At 37.9% G+C, this 23,350-nt stretch overlaps 1 protein-coding gene and 1 long non-coding RNA gene across 2 annotated transcripts; one reads left to right on the top strand and one right to left on the bottom strand.

The window, feature by feature from the left end:
- Positions 1-1,514: 1,514 nt before the first annotated feature.
- Positions 1,515-16,115, bottom strand: LOC127971650 (ligand of Numb protein X 2). The gene is made up of 10 exons (XM_052574825.1): positions 15,768-16,115; positions 14,292-14,845; positions 9,993-10,183; positions 8,936-9,132; positions 6,339-6,740; positions 6,052-6,186; positions 3,865-4,039; positions 3,538-3,781; positions 3,236-3,394; positions 1,515-2,549 (listed from the first exon to the last, which is right to left on the bottom strand). The coding sequence occupies exons 2-10, from the start codon at positions 14,684-14,686 to the stop codon at positions 2,414-2,416; spliced, it is 2,034 nt and encodes a 677-aa protein (XP_052430785.1). The 5' UTR covers positions 14,687-14,845; positions 15,768-16,115; the 3' UTR covers positions 1,515-2,413.
- LOC127971651 (uncharacterized) lies at positions 14,843-22,140 on the top strand. The gene is made up of 3 exons (XR_008156887.1): positions 14,843-15,895; positions 21,543-21,638; positions 21,899-22,140. It is a non-coding gene; the product is annotated as an uncharacterized LOC127971651 (long non-coding RNA).
- Positions 22,141-23,350: the final 1,210 nt, after the last annotated feature.

The raw sequence follows: 23,350 nt of genomic DNA, 5'->3' as shown, positions 1-23,350 counted from the left end.
TATATATATATATATATATATGTGTGTGTGTATATATATATATATATATATATATATATATATATATATATATGTGTATATGTACAATTTTAAATAATTTTCCTTTATTTCATTATAAATTTTTTACATATGGCCATTCATTGTTTAACTTTATGTAACTTATGAGGTAAGCCGTTTAATTTGATAGTTTTTTTTTTGCATAGGTTTATTTTTTTTTTTATAAGGCTTATTCACTTACTATGTGATTACTGTCTGTGTAATAGTACACATAAATACAGCCTTTAACTACTGCTTGATGTCATTGCTTTATACTATACAGTGACATTTGAAATCAAAAGTACACAAAAAGCTGTAGAAAGTAATCCTTAGAGTTTATAGTATTATATTAGCAATGGAAATAATTCAGATTAAATAGATACATGACATTTAAAGTTGTGATATTAATATTGATTGCTTTTTGGCAAAGATAGAAATGACCCGTTGGTTTTAACATTATGTAGAGCGGGGGTGAAAAGAGGGGAGTGTGAAGAACAAACGTAACTCAGCATGAATGATTCAGATACAAAAAGCTGCATTTAAGGTAGTTTGTCCATTTTCACTAGTGCTTTATGAATTTTAAGATGCTTAGTATTCATTTAGCAACAGCTTACAGCAAACATAAATAATAATAATTTTACATGTTGAGCTTTATATGGCCTCTAGGGGGCAGGCTAAAACACAATGAAGATAATGATGTCTGGGATTGTCCTGGTACATGTCATCTGCATTTGGCATAAATACATTAGCTTTTAGTAACATATATTTTTTTTACTCTGTTCTGAAATGTGTAATCTGAATTTGTCAATGTTAAATCAACAAGATATCCTTTTGTGCCACAGTTGGATTTTACATTCTCAGCAGGTGTTTGGTTATTACCTAACTTCAAATTCCAATACAACAAAGAATGCTTCACATCATTCATGTTTTTCTTTAACAGTTGGCAACCTATTGCATTAGTTTAGCCTGTCAGCAGGATTTAAAACCTTTTAATCCTTGGTTCATAGTTCAAGGCTGAAATTCAAACTGTGCAGGGCTGATTTACATCCTGCACAGGTCCCCTGTGTGACGGCACGTGGCCCGTTCGCCCTTCAAACTGCTCAGATGGTGTGATCCTCAACAGTGCAAAGCCGCAGATATTACCTGGGAATCCCACAGGGACTATAATGAACGATTTGGAAGGGGAGGGAAATATGTGGCTTTAGCATTGACTCTTGAGTAACAGAGAAAAGCACCACTAATCCAAACAAGGTTAAAATTTTGAAGCCACTGTTGTTCTGGCAGATGAGACTGAGATCTCTAACAGTGTAGATAATTATCAGCAGATTACATCCATATTTATAATCAATAAATCATTTTTTGGACATCTGTAAGAGTTATTACAATTTTTGATAATACCTAATATAATCAATTACAACTATATTTTTCTACAGATCAGAAAAGTTAACAAAACGGGTTTACTGCTTAGAACAAGGATGTAATAAAATAAAACAAAAAAGTTTATTCTGTCATCATAACAACACTTTTCACATTTGCTGTGCTTGTCCAAAAACCGAACATCATTAAAACTGGCTAAAATGCATTAAAAAGTAAAAGGGTTGAACATACAGATAATATAGGCAAATAAACATTCTACAGGTGATGAAAGGCCAAAGATAAAAATTGGCATTTTTGGTATACAAGCAATTAAGGCAGGTGTGGATCAGTGTTTGTACATATTCATATCCAAGGCACCCAAGAGACACATTCTGAAAAATGTGTCAAACAAGCCAAGCTGTGGTTTAAAAAACAGCTCATACTATCACCTCAACAGCAACTACATAGTTTTACACTATTGTAACTATTCTCAGAACATAAAACAGTGTAAAAAGTGTCATTAGAGAGGCCATCAGCATAAGAATGTGATGTGGTCCAACTCTAGGTAGTGTCAAAATAATTACTTATATTTATTACCTCCCTACTGACCACTTGATGTCAATCATAAACCTTCTAAAAGATTATTACTGGTTATATATGGAAACAAGAAGCTCCATTCTAAAATATACACCCAGGCAAGTGGCACGATAAATGATAAATAAACCTATTTGCAGGAATTCAAGCTTGTCCAGTGCCCTCAAGAGCAGTTCACACCTTTTCACCATTACAGCTATTCAAAGAGCAATGCACACTTGTGAAACACTAAATGCCTGTAGTGGATTAAATAATATCAACCTTTTGGCTTGCTTTTAAATCTTGGGTCAATGATTGTTAGCAGACTTCCTCAGCTTTTCCACCCTGTTCTTAAGAGAATAGACATCTCTTCTCCAATAACAGACTTGTGCATCAACTTGAAATCCAGTGGTGGATCCAGTAACAGTGATAGAGTTCAGGCTAGTCTTTAAACCAGGCTGCCAGGCCAGGAGACTACGGTCAATGTGACTTTGTTCTTCTGCAGTTTCAGCATTGGGATCAAGGAGGAGTTATTCATGCCAACTGTAGTGACTCCATTCACAGCCACGATCTCATCACCACACCTGCAGGAGAACAGGAGGGAGTCAATTAACAAAGCAGCTCCTTTTATAGAGGCAAATTCACTGCACTCGAGAAAATGTTCATAATAGCTTGTCAATGATGACAACTGGAGCACAACAATTAAAGGGATAGTTGACTCAAAAATGAAAATTCTGACATTCATGAAAATTATGGTTGAACCACTGCTGTCACATGGACTATTTTAACAATGTCCTTGCTACCTTTCTGGGCCTTGAACGTGGTGGTTGCATTTCTGTGTATGCAAAATCATAAAGCTCTCTGATTTCATAGAAAATATCTTAAACTGTGAAACAAGATGAGGAATTTTCATTTTTGGGAGAACTATCACTTTATGTCTTCTACATTACCATTCCAATGTTTTGTGGTCATGTTTTAAAAGAGAATTTATTCCTGTGACGGTAAAGCAGAATTTTCAGCATCATTACTCCAGTCTTCAGTGTCAACAATTCTTCCTCAAGAAACATTTCTTATATTTAAAAATTTTTGTGTTGCTTCATATTTTTGTGGAAACTGTGACTTTTTCTGTATTCTTGGATAAAGAGAAAATTTCAAAAGAACCTACTGCATCCTTGCTAAAAAGATTAATTAATTTCTATGACAAACAACAAAACCTTACTGACCCCAAACTTTTGAATGGTAATGTTGTTAAAGAGGACTGAAGACTCACTTGAGGCGTCCATCAAAGTGAGCTGGTGTTCCAGGCACTATGGTTTTAATGAAGAAGGGCTGCTGGCCACGACTCTCCTCATATCCTCCCACGATACTGAAGCCCCAGCTCTCACAGTTGGTCTTCATCAACATAATATCACGACACCAGTGGATGTAACTTGGGATTAAATAGATGTGGTCAAATTATGAATTTTGATCAAGTCTAAGACCATACAGCCATATATTTGCCCAAAAGTTACAAAAGAGGACATACAATTTGAGTTTTGCTCTCAATAATCCATATCCAAAAAAAAGAGGTACCTGGGCAGACCCAACCAGCGGGTCCAGAGAGGAGCCCAGTTAATGTCGTCCTCTTTGGGTCCCTCCAGTGTGTCCATGTCTTCTCTGGTGCTGGATTCTCCGTCCTGTTCCTCCTCCTCAGCAAAGGTTTGGATAACTCGCAGTGTTACTGTGTTCTGAGCGGCCTGAGTCTTTAGGATGGTCACCGCTTCATTGTATGTAAGATGGGTCAGGTCCATATCGTTTATACTCAGCAATACATCACCTGCAGCAGCCATTACGTCTACAGTTAACAAGCATTGCACACAATGCTTAGAGCATTTTATATGGAGACAAGAGGAGAATGACCTGTTTTGATGGTGCCGTCTCTGTGTAGGCAGCCCACCGGCTGCACACTAGTGATGTAGACGGGCAAACGGCTGCGGCAGTCTCTCCCCCCCGCGATGGTGATGCCTAGAGAGTGTCGAGGCTCCTTCTTTAGACTCACTGTCTTCTCTTGACTGGAGAACCCAACAGGAGGCTCCTGGATCCAGATAATGTACATTAAATGACTTGCACAACACAAGTTTATTAAAAAAAATGTAAGTAATTGAATTAAGTTTCATGCACCTTTCAAATAGTCGTGTAAACACTGTACCACTATGCCAGAAACTGGACTATCAGATCTAGATATTGCAATGGGATTGTAACTTGGTTTTATCTACTATGAACAATAACTTTTTGAAATGTGTGCCGTGCTCACCAAATTTTTATTAATTTGATCAAAAATAATGATAATGTTTAAATGTAAATGATGGTTAAAGTTGCGTTATGTATCCTCAAAAGGACTGTACCTCAGCTATGCAAAAACTTACCGCAGACCCATTGTAATATTTAGTAATTGTGTTTTGGAAAAATCTGTATTTGGGGGATGGGTGAAAAGTGAAAGTTTAAGATGTGCCTGACTCCTGCGGTGAAACATTTGTAAAAGCAAACATCCCAGATCCTGCTGCAAAGCAGGGTGAGCATGATTTGAACAAGTACAACATGTTCCTGGAACAACTTCCTTGTTGATCCAGGAACATCATTCCAATCAACAAATCAAAACTGAAAGACAACTTTTAAGGAATGGTCAGTATAAGGCTTACAATCAGGAACAGGTGCTTCTATACCTTTAATAGGCAAGTTTAGTTTTTTTTTTTTTTTTTGGACAGTAATGTTTATACAGGATCAGCAAAAGATGTTGATCCAGGAACATGTTTTACTTGGCAAAATCATGGTGACCGCAAAGCAGAGAGGTGCGTTAATGTGAGTGGCCCTGACGCACTGCCATCATAACTCATAGATTGTGTCAAAACGCTCTCCTTTCAGCATCTTCTCCAGACCTCCAGAGGGGGAGGGGTGGCCCTTCCTCCCAGCGTGAGCTCAAGCTTCATCTCCGCAGGTGAAAGCTAACTGTCACCAGCTTTGATCCCCAGCTATAAACAAACACAGTGGCTGCAGCAGCTCAGAGAGCAGCACCCCGGCCTTTTGATCAGGGACGAGTCCCAGAGAGAGAGGGGGGTCTCTGCTTTCATCTCCCACTATCAGGCCTGTGTTTGCTGCCTCTGCCTTCAGCTGGTGAGGAAGTGTCACAAAAGCAGGGTGTGACTGGTCTCTGGGTGAAAAGTAACTTCTCGTGCACACATGTGCAGGCAGCACAATTACATGAAACATGGAACCAAGCTTTTGCCCACAAGTTGAACTATAATTACAAAACACTGTTCCTTTACTTTTTGATCCATTTACATGGCCAGGTAATGTATACAGTGCATTCAGAAAGTATTCAGACCAAACTCATTATTTTACATTTTGTTATGTTGCAGCCTGATACTAAAATAGTTTAAATTCATTTTTTTTCTTGTTTTTCCACATAATAACAAAGTGAAAAATATATTTTAGAAATGTCTGTAAATTTATAAAAAAGAAAAACTTAAATATTACATTTACATAAGTATTTGCAACAACAATTGAAAAGTACCTTCCATTTCTCTTGATAATTGCTGAGATGTTATTAAATTGAACAAAAGTGACAATAAAAAGTCAAAACAAAAAGTCTATTGCTGAAAATGCTGTTCTTTGGGAAACATCCTTTTGGATGAAGAATCACCATTTCCACAAAAACATTAAGAAGCACAGCTATTTTCAGCACTGATAATAATAATAAAAGTTTCTTAAGCAGCAAATCAGCATATTAGAATGATTTCTGAAGAATCATGTGACACTGAAAACGGGAGTAATGGCTGCTGAAAATTCAGCTTTGCCATCACAAGAATAAATCACATTTTAAAATATATTACAATCAGAAACAGTTGTTGCTTTTACTGCCTTTTTAAATATTTAAAACAACAACAATATTTTTTTTATTTATTTATATTATATATATATTAATTGGGATTGGGAGTGAGCAAAAACTTGCATCACCCAAGTAAGCATAATGGTAGGCCACAGCTATGACTATTTGTGCCTTTAAAACTGTGAACATTATGATTAGGGCTTGGGAAGCACACTTTTTACCTTCATGTATTCAGATCGTCGCTTGAAGTATTGCGGTTCTTGGACCCTCCTGGCTCCTCTGCTCTGGCCCTCACCACCCTCCTCCGAGAGATCAGGAAGTCTCATCACAACGAAGTTCACACGCATTTCACATGCCTGCCATACACATAACAGAGCATAACAATCACTTACATTTACTATAAAACCTGAAAACTCAATCTAGTGTTTAAAAGTAAGAGATTGTATTAATAGTAGTTTGAGACATCCACTTTTTCTCTCTGAAGTGATTCTGTCTGTCTGTTCCGGACCTGTATGATCTGAGCTGCGCTCTCTGGGGTGCCATGTCTCAGGTCCTGTCCGTTGATGCCCAGCACTTTATCATTGTTCCTCAGTTTGCCATCTTTGGCAGCCAGACCCCCAGGCAGCAGGTCCAGGATGAAGACTCCTGGCTCCTCAGACTTACGGATGAGTTTGATGCCCAGTGGCTCAGAGCGCTCACGCTTTACCAGGGTGACCTGGATGATGGTGCCGTGGTTCTGGTTAGGATTGGGTGATTGTGACGGGGGAGGAGCTGAGGATTGAGCAAGATGCTCAGGCCGGGGCTTGAAGCCCTTCTCCTGCATGACAGTTAGCCTGACGCGGGAACATGACTGCCGAAGCACAGCAACAGCACGACTGTGGGGGATGGATGCCAAACTGACATCATTCACCTGCAAAGATAATACCGTTAGTTTAAGGTTACAGTGTAATGCAATTAACTACAGATCTTTTCTTCCATATTGTACCATTTAGCTAAGTGAAACAGATTATCAAAAAAAGAAAAAAAGACAGGGACTTGGTTCTGTCCACCATTTATTGTTTGGGTGGAGGCAGCTCTAAAGGGTTTATATGGATTAAATGATTGGAGAAATCTGGTAAACGCCACCAAAGAGAACATTAAACATTACATTTTTTTTTTTAAATAAGTATGGATGAATCATTTACAACAAGTTAAATAAGATGCATTTATAAAACAGATAAAGGTTATTGTCAAATTACACCAAATTTACACCTAACACCTTTGAAGATCATTTGGAGAGTCATTTTGGTTCATTATGAATCATGTTTAAAAGCTAAAACAACACTACTATGTCTATTATTCAAATGATTTTAAAGACTTTAAGTCAATATTTGTACTTAGACTCAGTCCTTCATAAAGTGAAAGCATTGCTTTGATATCTGTTCATGTGGCAACTCAGGTTAATGTTTAACCTTTATTTAAGATCCAACCAGTATGCTTTGTTTTCTTTAAAGAACACCATGTTAAAAGATCCTAAAATAATGCTGTTATTTATGCTTCTGGACCCAAAAAAAGAGAGAAAAGCTTCCTGCCTGAGGCTTGGAACAACCCTTTGTGATAATCAATGCTGTGTTGAACCAGAAGGGGGAAAGAGAGATCCCATTTCAAGAAATAAGATATCTTAGCCATCCACAGATGTCTTTATAGGCCTTAGCTCAGAGAAGCTCCACTTGGGATATAGGTCATTCTAGGCTTGACAGTTGAATTCATTCAGATTTCCATATATATGATCTCAGAGAAGACAAGCTGGAGGCATTCATTAAAACTCAAGGTTGAATTTGAATGTGAAGACAGTCGTGCTGGTTCGCTTTACTAAGGCACTGCATTCCAGGACGGCCAGGAGCAGAAATCCTAGGAGAGCGTAGAATTGTGGGAACCAGAATGTAAATTTGCTCAACTGAACTGAATTGTAACTGAGAAGCACTACTGTGTAACTGAGCTTTTTAAAGGTGAATTCTGTGGTTTAGTACGAAGTTAAAATCTTTTACAAATAAAACAAACAATGTGCTTTTGTGAAGAGTCATGTGAATAGTGTTACTTGCACAGGATGAAGACTGGACAAAGTGATTTAATTATGTATTTTGCTGTTTTGAAATGACATGATCCACTGTGTTTCAGTAAAAGGTGGTGCTCATACTCGCTAGCTGCCGCATCTGCAGATAACACTAGTATTGTTGTTTGACATGAAGAGAAAAATTAGATGGTGGAACACTTCTTATCGTGCTTTATGAGATTAAATAAAGATTCTGATCCTCTCATTATGACCAAAAATGCAAACAAGGTCTTAAGCCAAAGACCAAAAGACTTACAAAGGCAAAAAACGAGCATAAACATCAGTACAGCTTAAACAAGGTGGAAAGATTTGATGACTGAGACAGAGTTGCTTCTCTTTCGCTGGGACAGATAAAAGAATTAATTGCCGTGTAGTAGACCAGGCTCTAAAACTAACTAGATTCGTTTTAATAAAATCCTGATCCACATCGACAGATGGCAGTGCAAAATCTAACACCACTGTGGTATTGGTACTTAAAGTACACAAAGAACAGCAATGCTAACGTTAGCTAAAGAACTACTGAATGTCCCTTTTTCTGAAATCAGTCTTAAATGAATTTGAATTTTCTAATTTAACATGAGAATGATTCCCTTCTCCATCTTCCATTCTGGAACTACACAAACAAAACTATGAATCAGCTAAACATAACCAATTAGTGAAAACTTGTGCAAAGTGGGTCAGTTCTTTAGGACATGTATTGAACTAAACCTATTTCGATACATGTCCTATGACAGCATTTGTCTACTCAACTGAAAACAGCTACATTTTTAAATGGTCAATAATGGAAATTTCCTGACATTTGGGAAAGCAGGATCTTGTGACCTTTATCCAGGGATGTGACTGCAATGTGAAACACAATGACACTGGGGTGTGTACACTGACAACATGTGAACTAGATAGAAAAACAGATTCAGAGAGATAAAACCAGTGGAAAACATCTAATAGATTCAAATCCATAGTGATTGACAACCTAAAAGAAACACAATAGCATGACTAGTTGAGATATGCCTCACCTCTAGAATATGATCCCCAGGAGCCAGCTTGCCATCCCGTGCAGCCAGTGAATCACGCACAATCTCCTGAATGACGATGTTGCCCAAGGGTGTGTCCTTCCCTCCTACTATACGCAATCCCAGATCCTCATCTGGATCCTCTTTAAGCAGCTCCACCACAGTCGCCTCTGCCACAAGACTGGACCTCAGAGAGGTGTCTGGAAACCCAAAAGACCATCAGGAACCTGATTTACAAATGCTTAAAATCTAAGTAGTTCAACATATGGCAGTAACATAAGCAGTTTGCTCGTGGCTGCTTTGGAATGAGTCATTTATCAAGGGGAAACACACATGTATGATGTAATATTCCCATGAGATATTGAGAGAGTTGCTAGGTGACTTTATGACTAACAGCATTTCCATTAATCCAGATGACAGGTCCAGACAACCCCCAGGTGTTTTAGAGCTCTAATCAGGAAAAAAGTTGATGTGAATCTCCATGAGTGTACATGTTCTCAGACAGTGACAATTGTTGCTTTTAATGCCATAATTTATTTTGATACAATATTAATAACATCCTGACACGCCTCGGGTATCTACTGCCAAAATTAAGGGCATCATGAAAGATTCCCTCTGTTTAGGTTAACCAAAAGTAAACACAGCTGCAAATCAATTTCCACAGCTTTTCACCGTCAGTGCTAAACTATTCTTACCTTTACTCCTGAGCTACCACAAATCAAAAACGTTACAACTGTAAATCACCCCCCCCCCCCCAAAAAAAAACACCAAGAATGTGCTTTATTTTTTTCTAAATCTAATCCTTATCAGGTGGTGTACAGTACACAAATAGATATTATACAAATATTATATATGTAAAGAGACTGCAACATTTAATTTCTAAGCCATTACCAATAAACCAATAATTATTTTAACTTTAACTTTAATTTTGAACATACTCCTGATTTTAATTAAATTTGGAATATCATAAATACTTTGATATGGATCTGCTAACGCTCATAGGGCTTTGTAATAATATTTGTTAGAAAGGGTACAAGAAAAACAGAAAGTCCTGCAATACCATCTTCACCCTCTTCAAAGGCCGGATTGACCAATCCAGGTTCTGAGGGTCCACTGAGTTGACCTGTGCGTGTGATCGGGGTAGACTTGTCGTCAGCTAAATCTCCATCCGATTTGCTTCCCTTTAACTGGTTCCAGGAGGGTCTCTTTTTTCTCTCTGCCTCTTCCCTGAGTCGTCTGAATGCAAGACATCTGAGAAAGAGAGAATTAAAGTACACAGAGTCAGAGAGAACTACTGCATCATTACTCAGTGGTCCGCTGTTAATTAACCTACAAGACATTCATTACCAGATGGCAGCAACAGTAACTAAAAATATCCTAAACATGCACCAGTGCTGACTACTGCTCTGGATCTTCCATATTCAGGAGTCAGCAGAAAACAGCAGCGAAAAACAAGTCAGTGCTTAATCGGTTCGGTGCAAAATTACATCGCATTTATTAAAGTTTGAACATACTCAGGGAGTGTGAATTCTCAGTACGGAAACAAGTGGAGCTATGCAGATGAAGATGCAAAGAGGCTTTTCTGCTGCATTGCAGGGATGGAGATGGTACAGGTAAAAAACAAACCAAAAAAAATAACAACAAAAAAAAACCTTCCAAACAGCACAATCAGGTCTAGTCCGGGTTTCACCATGTCAACACCTCCCCCTCATCCCACAGCTGCTCTCTCTGTTTACATTGGGCTCTCCCTGACCACATGAACTATCAGCCAAAAAACCTTTAGACCATGCTTTACATCACAGAAGATAAGAATATGATAAAACCGCAGAAAGATAACCCATGTAAGGGAGATGAACACTGAGGCACAGGGTCATTCTATGCAGTGTTCCAATAGTTTATACAGTAGAGCAAAAACACCAAAGTCATGGGTTTTATTCCCTAGGGGATTTTCCTTTTTTGCATTCCATATCACCTATATCATATACTATGGGTTTGGATTCAGTGAATTAACCATTTAGTGATATATATTTTAGATTTTCTATATTTTATACTGAACTGTAAAAACTATACGTTTGTACAACTAAACAATTGTGAGCAGGGTTAAACACTTAATACCGCTTAAAGGGGTCATCTGATGCGATTTCAAGTTTTCCTTTCCCTTTGGAGTGTTACAAGCTATTGGTGTATAAAGAAGATCTGTAGTTGCAAAGACGAAAGTCTCAAATTCAAAAAGTTCTTCTTTATCAAAGTTAAGAGTGCCACGCTCTCCTAAATTGGCTTGTTCTAACTAGAGATGTTCCGATACCCTTTTTCTCTTCCCGATACCGATTCCGATACCTGGGCTCAGGGTATCGGCCGATACCGAGTACTGATCCGATACCTGGGTGTATATCTGTATATACAGCTGTATATACTACTAGCCCTGTGTAAATTGCTAGAATTTTTTTATGGTGTGCTTCAGACAGATCCCTCAATAAAACATGAACAAATACATGGTGAACTACTGTATTTATTACAGTATTTTTATTATCTAACATGAATTTGACAGTATTATTTATTTTCTTATGCAAAAAAGAACTTCAAATGCAGCCAAAAATCTAACACCGCAAACTAAAAAAGGTATTTAAGTTTTACAATATAACTGTATAAAAAAACTGCAACAAATAAGTCTAGGAATATAAAAAAAGATATATTAATCAGATAATCTCTAACAATTAAAAAACAAGTAAAAAACAAGCAACCATCTAGGCATAATTATTATTATTATAGAGATGTATTATTATTACTGTAGGCTACAACAGTAGCTTTATATATTGTCAATTTACTCATGTAAACCAAACATTTATTTTAATGGGCTGCCATGAAGATCTTTGAGTGTCTGTGTTTATGATATGACAGTATTCTCAAATGAAACGGTAAATTCTCATGAAGTGACGGTTTATGCGTTCGTGTCCTCATGACACACAGCAGAGACTACAAAACAGCGAGCTCTCGCGCATCTGTGCCAGTCACCCACAGAGATGTAGATTTTGCGGGAGTAATATTTAAATAGTATTTTGCAGTTTAATATTCACAGACACTAGTATATATTCGGCTACTGTCTGGAGCCCTGCGTTTTGACTTACACGGAAGCGACTGAACGCAGTTGCCGGTACTGAATATACTCGAGAGTCTGTAACTACCGGTACTACAGAGACATACTGCTAACCACTGATCTATAATATAGTAGCGGCTTCACTGTCTTTTGGCAGTTTAGAATGTGATGAGTGATCCAGTCATATATAGATAAGGGCTGCTAACGCGTTTTCATTTCTTCTTCGCTGCTCTAAACAGGGGTTGCTTGTGGCAACACAGCACAACTTCCTGTGTTTTCAATGCATTTTGAGCAGCGAAGAAGAACCGTGCAGCGGTTAGGCAAAGCTTGCGGTCATAACTAGGTCTTTTTTAAGAAAATGGTATCGGATCGGTATATGGGTTCATGTACTCGCCGATGCCGATGCCAGAATTTGTTGTGGTATCGGAGATATTTCCGATACTAGTATCGGAATCGGAACAACTCTAGTTCTAACACGCCCCCACATTTACGTCAAGATGTGGGAAGATCTGCATAACACCGCCCATATGTTCACGCAAAGAAAGGAGGCGTAACTTTTATTCTCGCTGTTGCCACCGGCACCATGTTGTGGAGATGCTGTTTCACGGGGAACGGGGAAGTCGTGGCCTAATGGTTAGAGAGTCAGACTCCCAATCGAAAGGTTGTGAGTTCGAGTTCCGGGCTGGCAGGAATTGTGTGTGGGGTGAGTGCATGTACAGTTCTCTCTCCACCTTCAATACCATGACTTAGGTGCCCTTGAGCAAGGCATCGAACCCCCAACTGCTCCCCGGTCGCAGCAGCATAAATGGCTGCCCACTGCTCCGGGTGTGTGTTCACAGTGTGTGTGTGTGTTCACTGCTCTGTGTGTGTGCACTTCGGATGGGTTAAATGCAGAGCACAAATTCTGAGTATGGGTCACCATACTTGGCTGAATGTCACGTCACTTTCACTTTTCACTTTTCACTTTTCACTTTCATTGTGAAAGCGAAAATAAGTTGTTTACAAAATTACAAAAGAGGACACAACTAGAAATGTTCCAGAACAGTTTAACCCAAATATGTGTGCAATGCATTTTATGGAGGATGAGGACTGCTTCCTGTGAGAGTAGCCTACAACGTGACGTTTAATTAACTAATTTTGGGAGAAGCACATGCAGATAATCAATGTGGCCAATTCACTATCAATAACCGCTATCAACCACAACCACTATCAACATCCAGCCACCTCGAGAGAGAACCATACGCAGATATTCAACACGGCCAATTTGCCATTAGTAATCACATCCTCTGCCAAACCATGAGAGAGAACCACTAAAATTAATCATAGCAGCCTGACCTTCATTCTCTCTAGTCTTCCAGTGTCCCTCCACCAGCGACTCCTCACCGTCTATCCATTCTCGGGGGGAACACAACGCGGGCAGATGCGATACACAACGCAACGCAATGCATAATAAGACATTATAATCAGTATTTATGTCCCCGCTGGATGCAACAAATGCCTCGTATGTAATGAGTTTTGTTTTTGTCTTGTCATGCTGACACAAGTCATCACGGTATGGTGAGGGGCATAACATTTCCATCACACTCTTGAGGCATTCAGCCAATCACAACGCACTGGATAGCTGGCCAATCAGAGCACACCTTGCTTTTCAGAACGATAGGCTTTGTAAAAGTTGACGCTTTTCAGAAGGCGGAGCATACAGGAGAAACAATAATATACAGTATGTGGAAATTTTTTTTTTTTTTTTTTTTACCTTAAACCGCATAAACACATTTCATTACACCAAATACACAAAATAATGTTCTTTTAAGTAACATCATATGACCCCTTTAAAGCCTCTAATTAAACAGGCAAAAATTAAACACGTCAACTCCCATGTGTTCTTGGAAGAAGTGACGATGCTGAACTATCTGCACACATTTTATAGTAATCACTCATGTGATTCCTAAGTAACTCCATTATGTAAAAGAGAGTCCCCCTGTTCTTTCAGTGGTTGGTCATATGGTCCACTCATGTCTATTCTTTAATCCTGCTCAGCTCTCTCAAATCTCTCTGTTCACATGAAACCTGGATAAGTGGAATTCCCCAAATTTTTCAGCAGATTTCTTAATGGCTACATGTGCATATTTATCCACTGACTTCTCATAACTTATTTAATTTAATTTCTACAGAATGATATCTGCATTATCAATGTCTACATCTCTTCGACTTTATGCTGTGTTGCCCTAGTGATAGGTAAACATTTCCTTGGTGGCACGCACTAACCTGTTGTGAAGATGGGGCTGCAGCTCGCAGCGTTGCATGCTCTGCTGGCACTCGCTGCGGAACGGGCACAGCACGGTCAGTTTGTCCAGCAGGTTGCGCACCAGCAGGCTGGAGGCACGGCATTGTTGTAGCTGAAGCCTCTGGCGGTCGACGGGACAGAAGTCCTGGTCGTGCAGGAAGTTGCTGAGGCAGTGGAAGCAGTACGTGTGGCCACACGGCGTGTCCATGGGCTGCAACAGAGGCTGGAGGCAAATGTGGCACACCAGCTCGTCATCCACCTCATCCTGATATTCAAAAAGGTGACTGTCCCGACCATCATGACACTGTCCACATTCCTTACACACCCGCGCCCATGTTACACCGCCCGCTGGTGGAGACGCTTTGGGCTCAGCCATGACCTGAAGAAGTTAAGATGGACGTCTGCAGGGCTGGAGAGCTTTTGCCGCTTTCTCAGCTTGCAAACTCTACATCAGCTTCATCAGATGAGAAGCATTCAAATATTTCCAATCCAGAAAGAGAACAAGCTGCTAGACGCTTCATCTACACCCAACTTTCTGTTGGAAAAGAGAACAAAGAAAAACTGAAACTCACGTCAAGCATTCTTTTTTTGGCTCATGCCGGCTGGACAGGAAATGACATGGATCCACTTAACCACAACAATATGGGAAGAGGGCTGCAGCTGTATCCTTTCCATGAGGATACAGAACTTGGCTAACTATCACTTTTCAATTCATTAAACGGTTTAAGCTCTGTGAAATGACAGGAGGGCAGCAGTCAAAACTCACCTACTAAGGCGAACAAAGAGCAAGAATTTAAAAGAATAGTGTAGAAATTACAAGCTTGTTGTTATAACTTCATGCCCAATCAGTAATGGGCCATTTCCCTCTGTGAGCCACATAATCTCTGCTAAATCCCTCTACAATGAAACCTTGTGTAACGTAACCTTAAATACAATACATTCAAGATGTTATGTGGTGTGACTATTCGAAAACTCAAAAATATTTTATGAATAAATAATTTAATAATAATATTATGAAGTAATAATAACAAAAAAAAATGACTTTGAATAATATATTTTACTTGGGGAAAAAAGATGCAAATCTGTAGTAACATGTATTCAAAGTGTTAGCAATTACTTTTCAGTTGGTCAAACATAATATTTAAAATGTCAATACAATCTTGAATTTAGTGCATGTTTTAAAAATTTGATTCTTATTTTTATTTATTGTGGGTACTCATGTCAGTGACCCTCATAATAACACTATATATATTTTAAAAATCTTGTTTAGAATACCATAAATAAATAATGCTAACACTAGATCAAAACTACTATTGATTTAATAAAAAATAAAAAATAAAAAAAAAATAACAATGCAATGACACAATTACAAACTGGCACTATAATGGATAAGCAAAACAAACACACCGTCTGCCATGAATGTGAGGTAATAAATCTCAATCATTATTCCAACCCACCTCAGATGCTGGCAGTGCAGTCAGACTCCCAGCAGCCACTGCATGAAAACAAGAAACTCAAGCCCAACAGCTGCGCTGGCCGCCTGCAGCCTGACTGAAACCAGAGCCCATCATCTCCACTCTACTAGGTACAGAGTGTGTTTGTGCGTGTGAGTGTGTGTATGCAAGGACATGCAGTTAAAGTAGACCTCAATAGACCGGAGAGAAGCGTTCAGAGTCCGGCTGTGTCGACCCAGGGGGAGGGGCTGAAAGAGTGAGTGTCTGTGTGTGTGTGTGTTTGTGACGAAGGACGAGGGGGAGTGTAGACTGCTGATGTGGTACTAGTGCAGGCAGAGCATTCTAAGAACCAAGCTCAACCTCTGGATATTACACAGTGAGTTATGCGTGTGTGTAGTCCGAGGTCAAGCAGGACATATTTCTCTCACTCACTGACTTCCTTCATATTCTACAGATAACTGAATGGACATAACCCAGCGAGTGCAATAATTAACACAAAAAATTATAACCACTAGGGGTAAATCAAGTGGAATTTATTTATCGCTGTAAAGCGGGAAAATAATCTAACAGATAATATATATCAAGGGTTTTCAAAGATTTAGTAACAATGTTAAACAATCTTTAGCTAATATCAAAATATACCATTTTCATACCGCACATTGTCACATTCTGATAAATTCACTTACAATATTTAAAATACCTGATGTTAAGTTTCAACACTGCTTTAGAAACAAAACATTATAGAATTTTCATGTCAGACATAACATGAAAATAACCTAGCAGAATTTTAATTGCAGCCCATGCATGTTTAATACTAAACAGTACACACTGTAGAAAAATACTGACTGATGCTTGCCAGTGTAAAATGTATCACTTCAATTCTAGGGCGCAACTGTTGTGATATGAACTGAATAGACATGTGAGGGGTTTTTCGTAATGCGATATATCACGGTAATGAATATGTAATGAATAATCCACTTGGCAGAGGGAGCGACAATTTCCTCATTATCTTCCTATTTTTAATATGCTAATATATTAAAACTAATGTCTATAAAATGTTTTAAAATATAAAATGTATACATTTTTTATGCCGGTGTCCATCAGCGAATTGCTACTTTAACACTGTTGCTGTAAGTTGAAACATTGGCAATAATGTAATATATACACCCCTAATTTTAAGAATAATTTTACCACCAACTGGTCAAAATGCACAACACAACTGTATGCTGCTTGAAAGGCGCATGTGCCGCTCTGATCTAAAGCACACACGAGAAGCACATGGGGGAACATGTGAGAGACTCGCTGAATGAACACACATTCACTCTCTGACAGCAGATGGCGCTAAACTGCAGAAAATGCAGCCCTTATCCGGAAAACCCAATAAATAAAGCAGCTGCTACTTTCTACAACATATTTAAATAATTTTAAATAGTCATTCAGATTTTGTGCATTCGCTAGTGTTCATCACTGAGCATTTAGTTTTTTTTTTTTTTATGTTTACCAAGGCTGCGCTTGGTTTGTGTAGTTTAGTAAGTAGGGCTGTCACTTTTGTGAAAAAATCTTTTTCAATTTTTAAGACATAAGTGTTTATTGAATCGATTGTAAAATCGATTTTCCATGTCTAAAAAAAAGACATGGAATTCGCCTCATTCGCATATCTAGTTACAGGAGATTCTGAGTTATGAAAAGCACCATACCAAGCTGACAGTGACCGGCTTTTGTGGTGAAAAATTGGCAGTAATACCCCCACCTTGCGCAGCTGTACCTGAGTGTCCCAGGGAGCACGTTTTCTTTTTGAACAGTTGTTTGAAATGGATTGAATCATTATTTAAAATAATCTTGGAGATTTTTGAATTGCCTAAATCATAAATGCAGCTGGGTTGAAGCCTGCAGTGATGTTTTTCTTTAGTTATGGCAGCCATCCCCTCTGCATATATTTTTTTCGAGAATGTTGCACTCCTGTTGCTGTTATTCTGCACGAAACTGTATGCCAATAAATAAGAAATATTGCTGACTTGTGTGTTTCCTGCACTCTCTTTATGTTCGTCCGTTATTTGACGTTGAAAAAGGAAACGTCTTTTTTTTTAGACATGGAAAATCGATTTTACAATCGATTCAATGAACACTTACGTCTTAAAAATTGAAAATGATTTTTTCACAAAAGTGACAGCCCTACTTACTAAACTACACAAACTAAGAGCAGCCTTGATAAAAACTGAAGAAAAAAAAACCAATGCCCAGTGATGCATTTTGTTAAAATTCCTTCCCCACTAAAGCTGCGACCCTGGCTAAGATAGATGGACTCACCCCACAGCCTCATGGGAGTATCTTACACAATGGATGGAGACAAGCAGGTTGTCAATCTCTCCTGTCCCGTAATGATAGTTTGTGAACCTTTCAAGGTTGAACTCCACTGCAAAACCTAAAGAAAGCTAAGTCCACATACCTCCACAATGTGTCATTGACCTGTTTGTATACTAAACAGTCACTGAACATTGATTGTTTCAAAGTCCATATAGTGTTTCCAGATGTTAGGATTACCAGGGTGCTGATGTCATAAATTAGCACTATTCCTGTCCACCGCCTACAGAACAAATGGCAAATCAAAGAAAACGTGAACACCCAGTCTGAAACATCTCACCTACCAAATTCTAGCAGGGGCCATGAATCATTCCCTCAGACACACAGTTGAAGAATGAATACATGGACCAATGGCACAGCCCCGACAGAATGACTAAGTTTGGAAAATATGAAAATAAACCCTGGAGTTTTTCTTTAGCGCCCTCCAATTCAATACAAACATGCAAGAAGCCTGATTAAACATTGTCTACTCTAACCATTAATACTTGCACTGCCTCTATTCAACATTTTCTTTCTTAAAGAGACAGTTCGCAAAAAACTGAAAACTGTTTCATCATTTACTCCCCCCACATCATTCCATACCTTTCTTTTTTTACTGTGGAACACAAAAGGAATAAGAAGACATAATTATAGGGAATGACAGCTTTAGTCACCATTCACTTTAACCTCTTCTGTATGCTTTCAACATCTTGTTTTGTGTTTTGCGTTAGAAGAAAGCCATACTATAGCTACAAGACTAGATGTAAAAAACCACAGAATTTTCATTTTTTTAATGAACTCATTTAATGTTACAACAAGTTTGAACAACATACTTTATCTTCCACGGGAATAAACAAGCTAGCTATCTAAATAATACACGCCACAAGCAAACAACCAGAAGAATGGGACACAAAACGTATGAATCATATTTGTTTACTTTTGGAAGTCTGTTGCAGTTGTATATTCTGAAAGGGAGACTCCACCTTCTCTAGGGAGTGACTTTAACCTTTTTATGAAGTCATACTCTAATAATATAAACAGCATGATATAAAAACATACAATATGTTTTAGGCTACTTTAATAACACAAATCATCACATATAAACTATTTAACTTTTCTAACCTTTTTAATTCGGTCTATATCTTCTGACCTACACGTTGAGACACACGAGAAAGAAGAAGCCATAAATCATTCATCAATCAGCTGACTGGTGATTCTGATGGTAACCTGGACAACCGAGTGACCTTGAATTACATGTTGGGCAAAGAAGCAATACAAATAACGCATGTGTTTCTTTGTTTAACTCAGCCTAATTACCTTTATCTTCACAACGTACCTAACCTGCTAAAAACACCTAATGTGTTCGAGGTGACCTGTTATGAAAGAAGCGGTTTAATGTTCGCTTTACTGTCCTTTTAACCTCTCTTTATTCACATTCATTGACGATTGGACAACAACAGTACTTTACAGAAGAAGTTAAAGTAAATATCGTTAGATTAGTGTGTTGTTAAGTAAGAAAAGACCGAAACTACTCTTACCTGTGCGGGTTTTCCGGAAGTAACGTTAATAAAACAAAGACGCGGTTGAAATATAAAACATAAACCGCCTTCGCTTCGGCTAAACTCCAAAATATTAGCGTCTCATCATTTCCTTTCCCATGTTTTAATAACTGGGCAACACGGCAGGTATTAATAAACCGTGGGCGAGGCAACCAGCACGAGTTTCAGGCAAACGAGTCGGATCTGACGCTATCACAGGAAGTTTGCGCAGGTAGAGAACAGATTCACCTTTGGACTCAGCGCGTGGCGTGCGGGTGCGACGATGTGTAACGCGGGAAGAATACTGCATTTGTAAAATATAACTGTGAAGAAGGGATAATTTTTAAGTAATTAAATGTTTACAAAGCACAGTGAAGTTATTGCCCCCTGGGCTTCTTACACTGTGTGGGGTAAGTTGCCACAGTGCTAATAAACGGTATAAATAATTATGAAATACCAAGAAAATCATGCAACAGGAGGACAATATGGATGAGAAACCATATAAAATTATCAAAATATTTTTTTGGTAAATAATTTAAGATACAGTGTTGGGGCAGTGTGTGCCTACCAATCAATCAATATACAATTCAGAAACAAATATATAGCCTACAATAGGCCTACATTTTATAAACGTAGTAAATATGAAACACAAGAACTTGTAAACATACCCAATAGCAATAAGAATGTGACTTTACATTTATGACAAACTGCTGCAAAAAATGCTGAGAACGCAGCTCAGTTAAAAACTTTCTTCATTATTAGCCTATATTGTTGACACTTGTTTGAATGTTTTCCAATTAGTTTTATTGTTCTTGTTTTCTAAACTGTTATAACAAAAATGATAATGACATTTTTATTTTAATTATGTTTAAAATTAAATTTCCTAATATCCCTCTAATTCAAAAAAGTGTCTGACAACTATCCCCAGTCTCCCATGTACAAAAAATCTCAATAGATTTATTTATGTGGCTTTGGTTAATCTGCAGGGCTATATTATTTGTCTTCTGTATGACTGTAGCTATGAATATTGTGCATTCTCCACATGTTTTGACAATAGTGTTGTTTAGTGTCAGCAATTCATTAGCGCTGTGAGAATAGCTGAAATATGAACTCAGACAACACTTGTATGGGCATAATTCATTTTGGTATAATGCACTTGTCTAACTGTTAAGTGTCCTCATTTAAACAATTCATGTGAATAATTGTTTTATGGATGCATAATTAACATATTAATTGCAAAGACCTTTGCTATATTATATGAGTGTTTTTTATCAACTGACAATTCAGCTGAAGTATATATCAAATTAAACTTTTAATAATAACTATAATTTTAAGAGAATAACTCTTATGTGTTCATTGTTCTCTTCTACTCAGAGTGAGGGCAAAAAAGTCTTCCTAAATGATGTCCAATAAAGTAATAATTCTTTGTTTGTGATCCTACCTGTTAAAGCTTTTTGACACTTAAACAGTGTCAGCTTCTACCCCCTGCAGGATGCAAGGGAAGTCTCCCCTCATAAAACCTCTGCACTTAGGCTTGTTCCCCCTTTGATTTATACCCCTGTAAGTCCAGAGCAGGCAAAGACTATTGCAGATCAAACCAATCACTGTTCTTTGTTTCATAAGGTTGTCCATCCGTCAAAATACTATACTAAGTAGTGTCCATTAGAAATTACACAGTCATTAGAAAAGAATCAAGGTCAAACCTACAGGCATTATGACAAGCAAAAGCTGGTTTTGCAGTGAATTATGCAAATTATTTTTATGTTTGTCACTGTTACTAAATGTTGTTGTGTGAGCATGTACACTTGTCCAGCAACAATACACAGAGTGATACACAAACATCACATAAGGTAAAATGATTTAACAAAAGCAAACTAAATAAAATATTTTTCTTATGCAGGGATCAGCTGTGCGAGTGCCACATTTTTGCAGCTGTCCCCAGATGTTTACACTCACGATGGATGACTGACAGTGAAAGCTTGTCATCGCGGCTGTGGTAAGTTATGTAACTTGTAGAATAAATAATATATGTTTTAAATCCTTCAATGTACACTCTTTATTTATAAACTGATTGCCATTTATAACCATAGTAAGGTCTGATAATGGTACAATATTTCAAATGTATCAATACATCACAATACAATACATCAAATGTGAATACAACAGAAATTCATTTTCCTGCATTAGTATAGCCACTGTATTCTAAAACATTCCAGTTGTGACCCTGGCTGTTGACGGGAATGTCTGTGTTTTTAGACACAGTCAACGTGAAAGGAAACGAAAGACAACAATGGCAACAATGAGTAAAAGACTGACCCTTTTGCTGAATCAGTCCTATTGGCTCCTCTGTTTGAGCACAACTCCCTCAAAAAAAAGAACCTGTTTGTCTTTCCTGGGATCGGTAAACATCCTCAACACAAACAGAAGAAAGTCACACCACCAGGCCAGCTGCGCTCTCACTGTATGTGTCTATAGATGTCTGTAGGAGGGAACTGATAATGAAGGTTCCTATGTCTTTGTCGTTGAGCCATGAACAGAAATTAATCTTAATCTATTTTGTTTATACATTTTCCAAACTTCTTGTCATGGTCAATCCACCATTGATTTGATTCATCCATCCATTCATTTTCCAATCGACCTGGGTGAATGGTCCTGGATAAATATTTATTTTATTTTATTTTATTCAACTATTATATTACAGACTGCTTGTCCTGGATGGATGACCATTTCATTTCATTTGATTTTATTAGATTTTTACAATTATATTTAATTGTATTTTATTCACCCATTAATTTCCAGACTGCTTGTCCTTCATGGATGACCAGTTTATTTTATTGATTTGATTCGACTCATCTGATGGCCAGTCCATAGTTGATTTTATTTTGATTTCAAACTTTTTTATTAAAACAAAGCAAGTTTTTCTTAAGTTTTACATGTGTGTATTGCAAAAGTGCAATGTCATTAAAGAAATGTCTTTGCTAGATTATTTAATTATCACTTTCCGCCCATTATATAATGAATACCAGCCAATATTCATACCAGCCAATACACATAATTACCTATACACGTGTATATATATATATATATATATATATATATATATATATATATATATATATATATAGACACACACATATTTATTTTAACATGCACACTTACAGACCTGGTGCAGGTGCAGTGAATATTACAGCTCTGTTGCTAGGAGGACCAATGAAAGCACATTAACTCCACAGGCAGTTCCCCACATCTTATTCAACACCCAGCCCCCTCCTCCCTCAGCCAGACAGTCAGGCATCTGTTTCAGGCTGCAGCTTGCACCCCAGCCTTCGGGGTCTGTCTGGCATCCACATGCAGGCCCTAAATCAGGGCCTAGGGAGCACACAGACACAGCCCACCCCCGCTACGCCTTACTTTGACATTCGAGTGTCACTTTAACTATCTTCAGCCCTCAAATTAGAAAAATTTATTTAAAATCTTTGATTCTGTGTTTTGGTGAAGCAAGCTCTTACTTATACCCTTAAGTTCTGTGAAAGTTTATTTTGTTAAAAAGTTAGATTATTTCCATTAGGTAAATGGAAACATGATCTACAGTGTTTCAAGTCATAAATAATTCTCTCTACTCATCCATAACATATCTAATATAAATCTAAAGTACTTCGCTCAGTAAGGCAAGTTTGCTTTGTTAACTTTTCACTCCACTTCTCTCCA

This window comes from Carassius gibelio, chromosome B14 (genome assembly GCF_023724105.1).
Source record: "Carassius gibelio isolate Cgi1373 ecotype wild population from Czech Republic chromosome B14, carGib1.2-hapl.c, whole genome shotgun sequence".
NCBI lineage: Eukaryota > Metazoa > Chordata > Actinopteri > Cypriniformes > Cyprinidae > Carassius > Carassius gibelio.
Note: the sequence above shows the minus strand (reverse complement) of the source record. Positions and strands in the feature narration are given on the sequence as shown.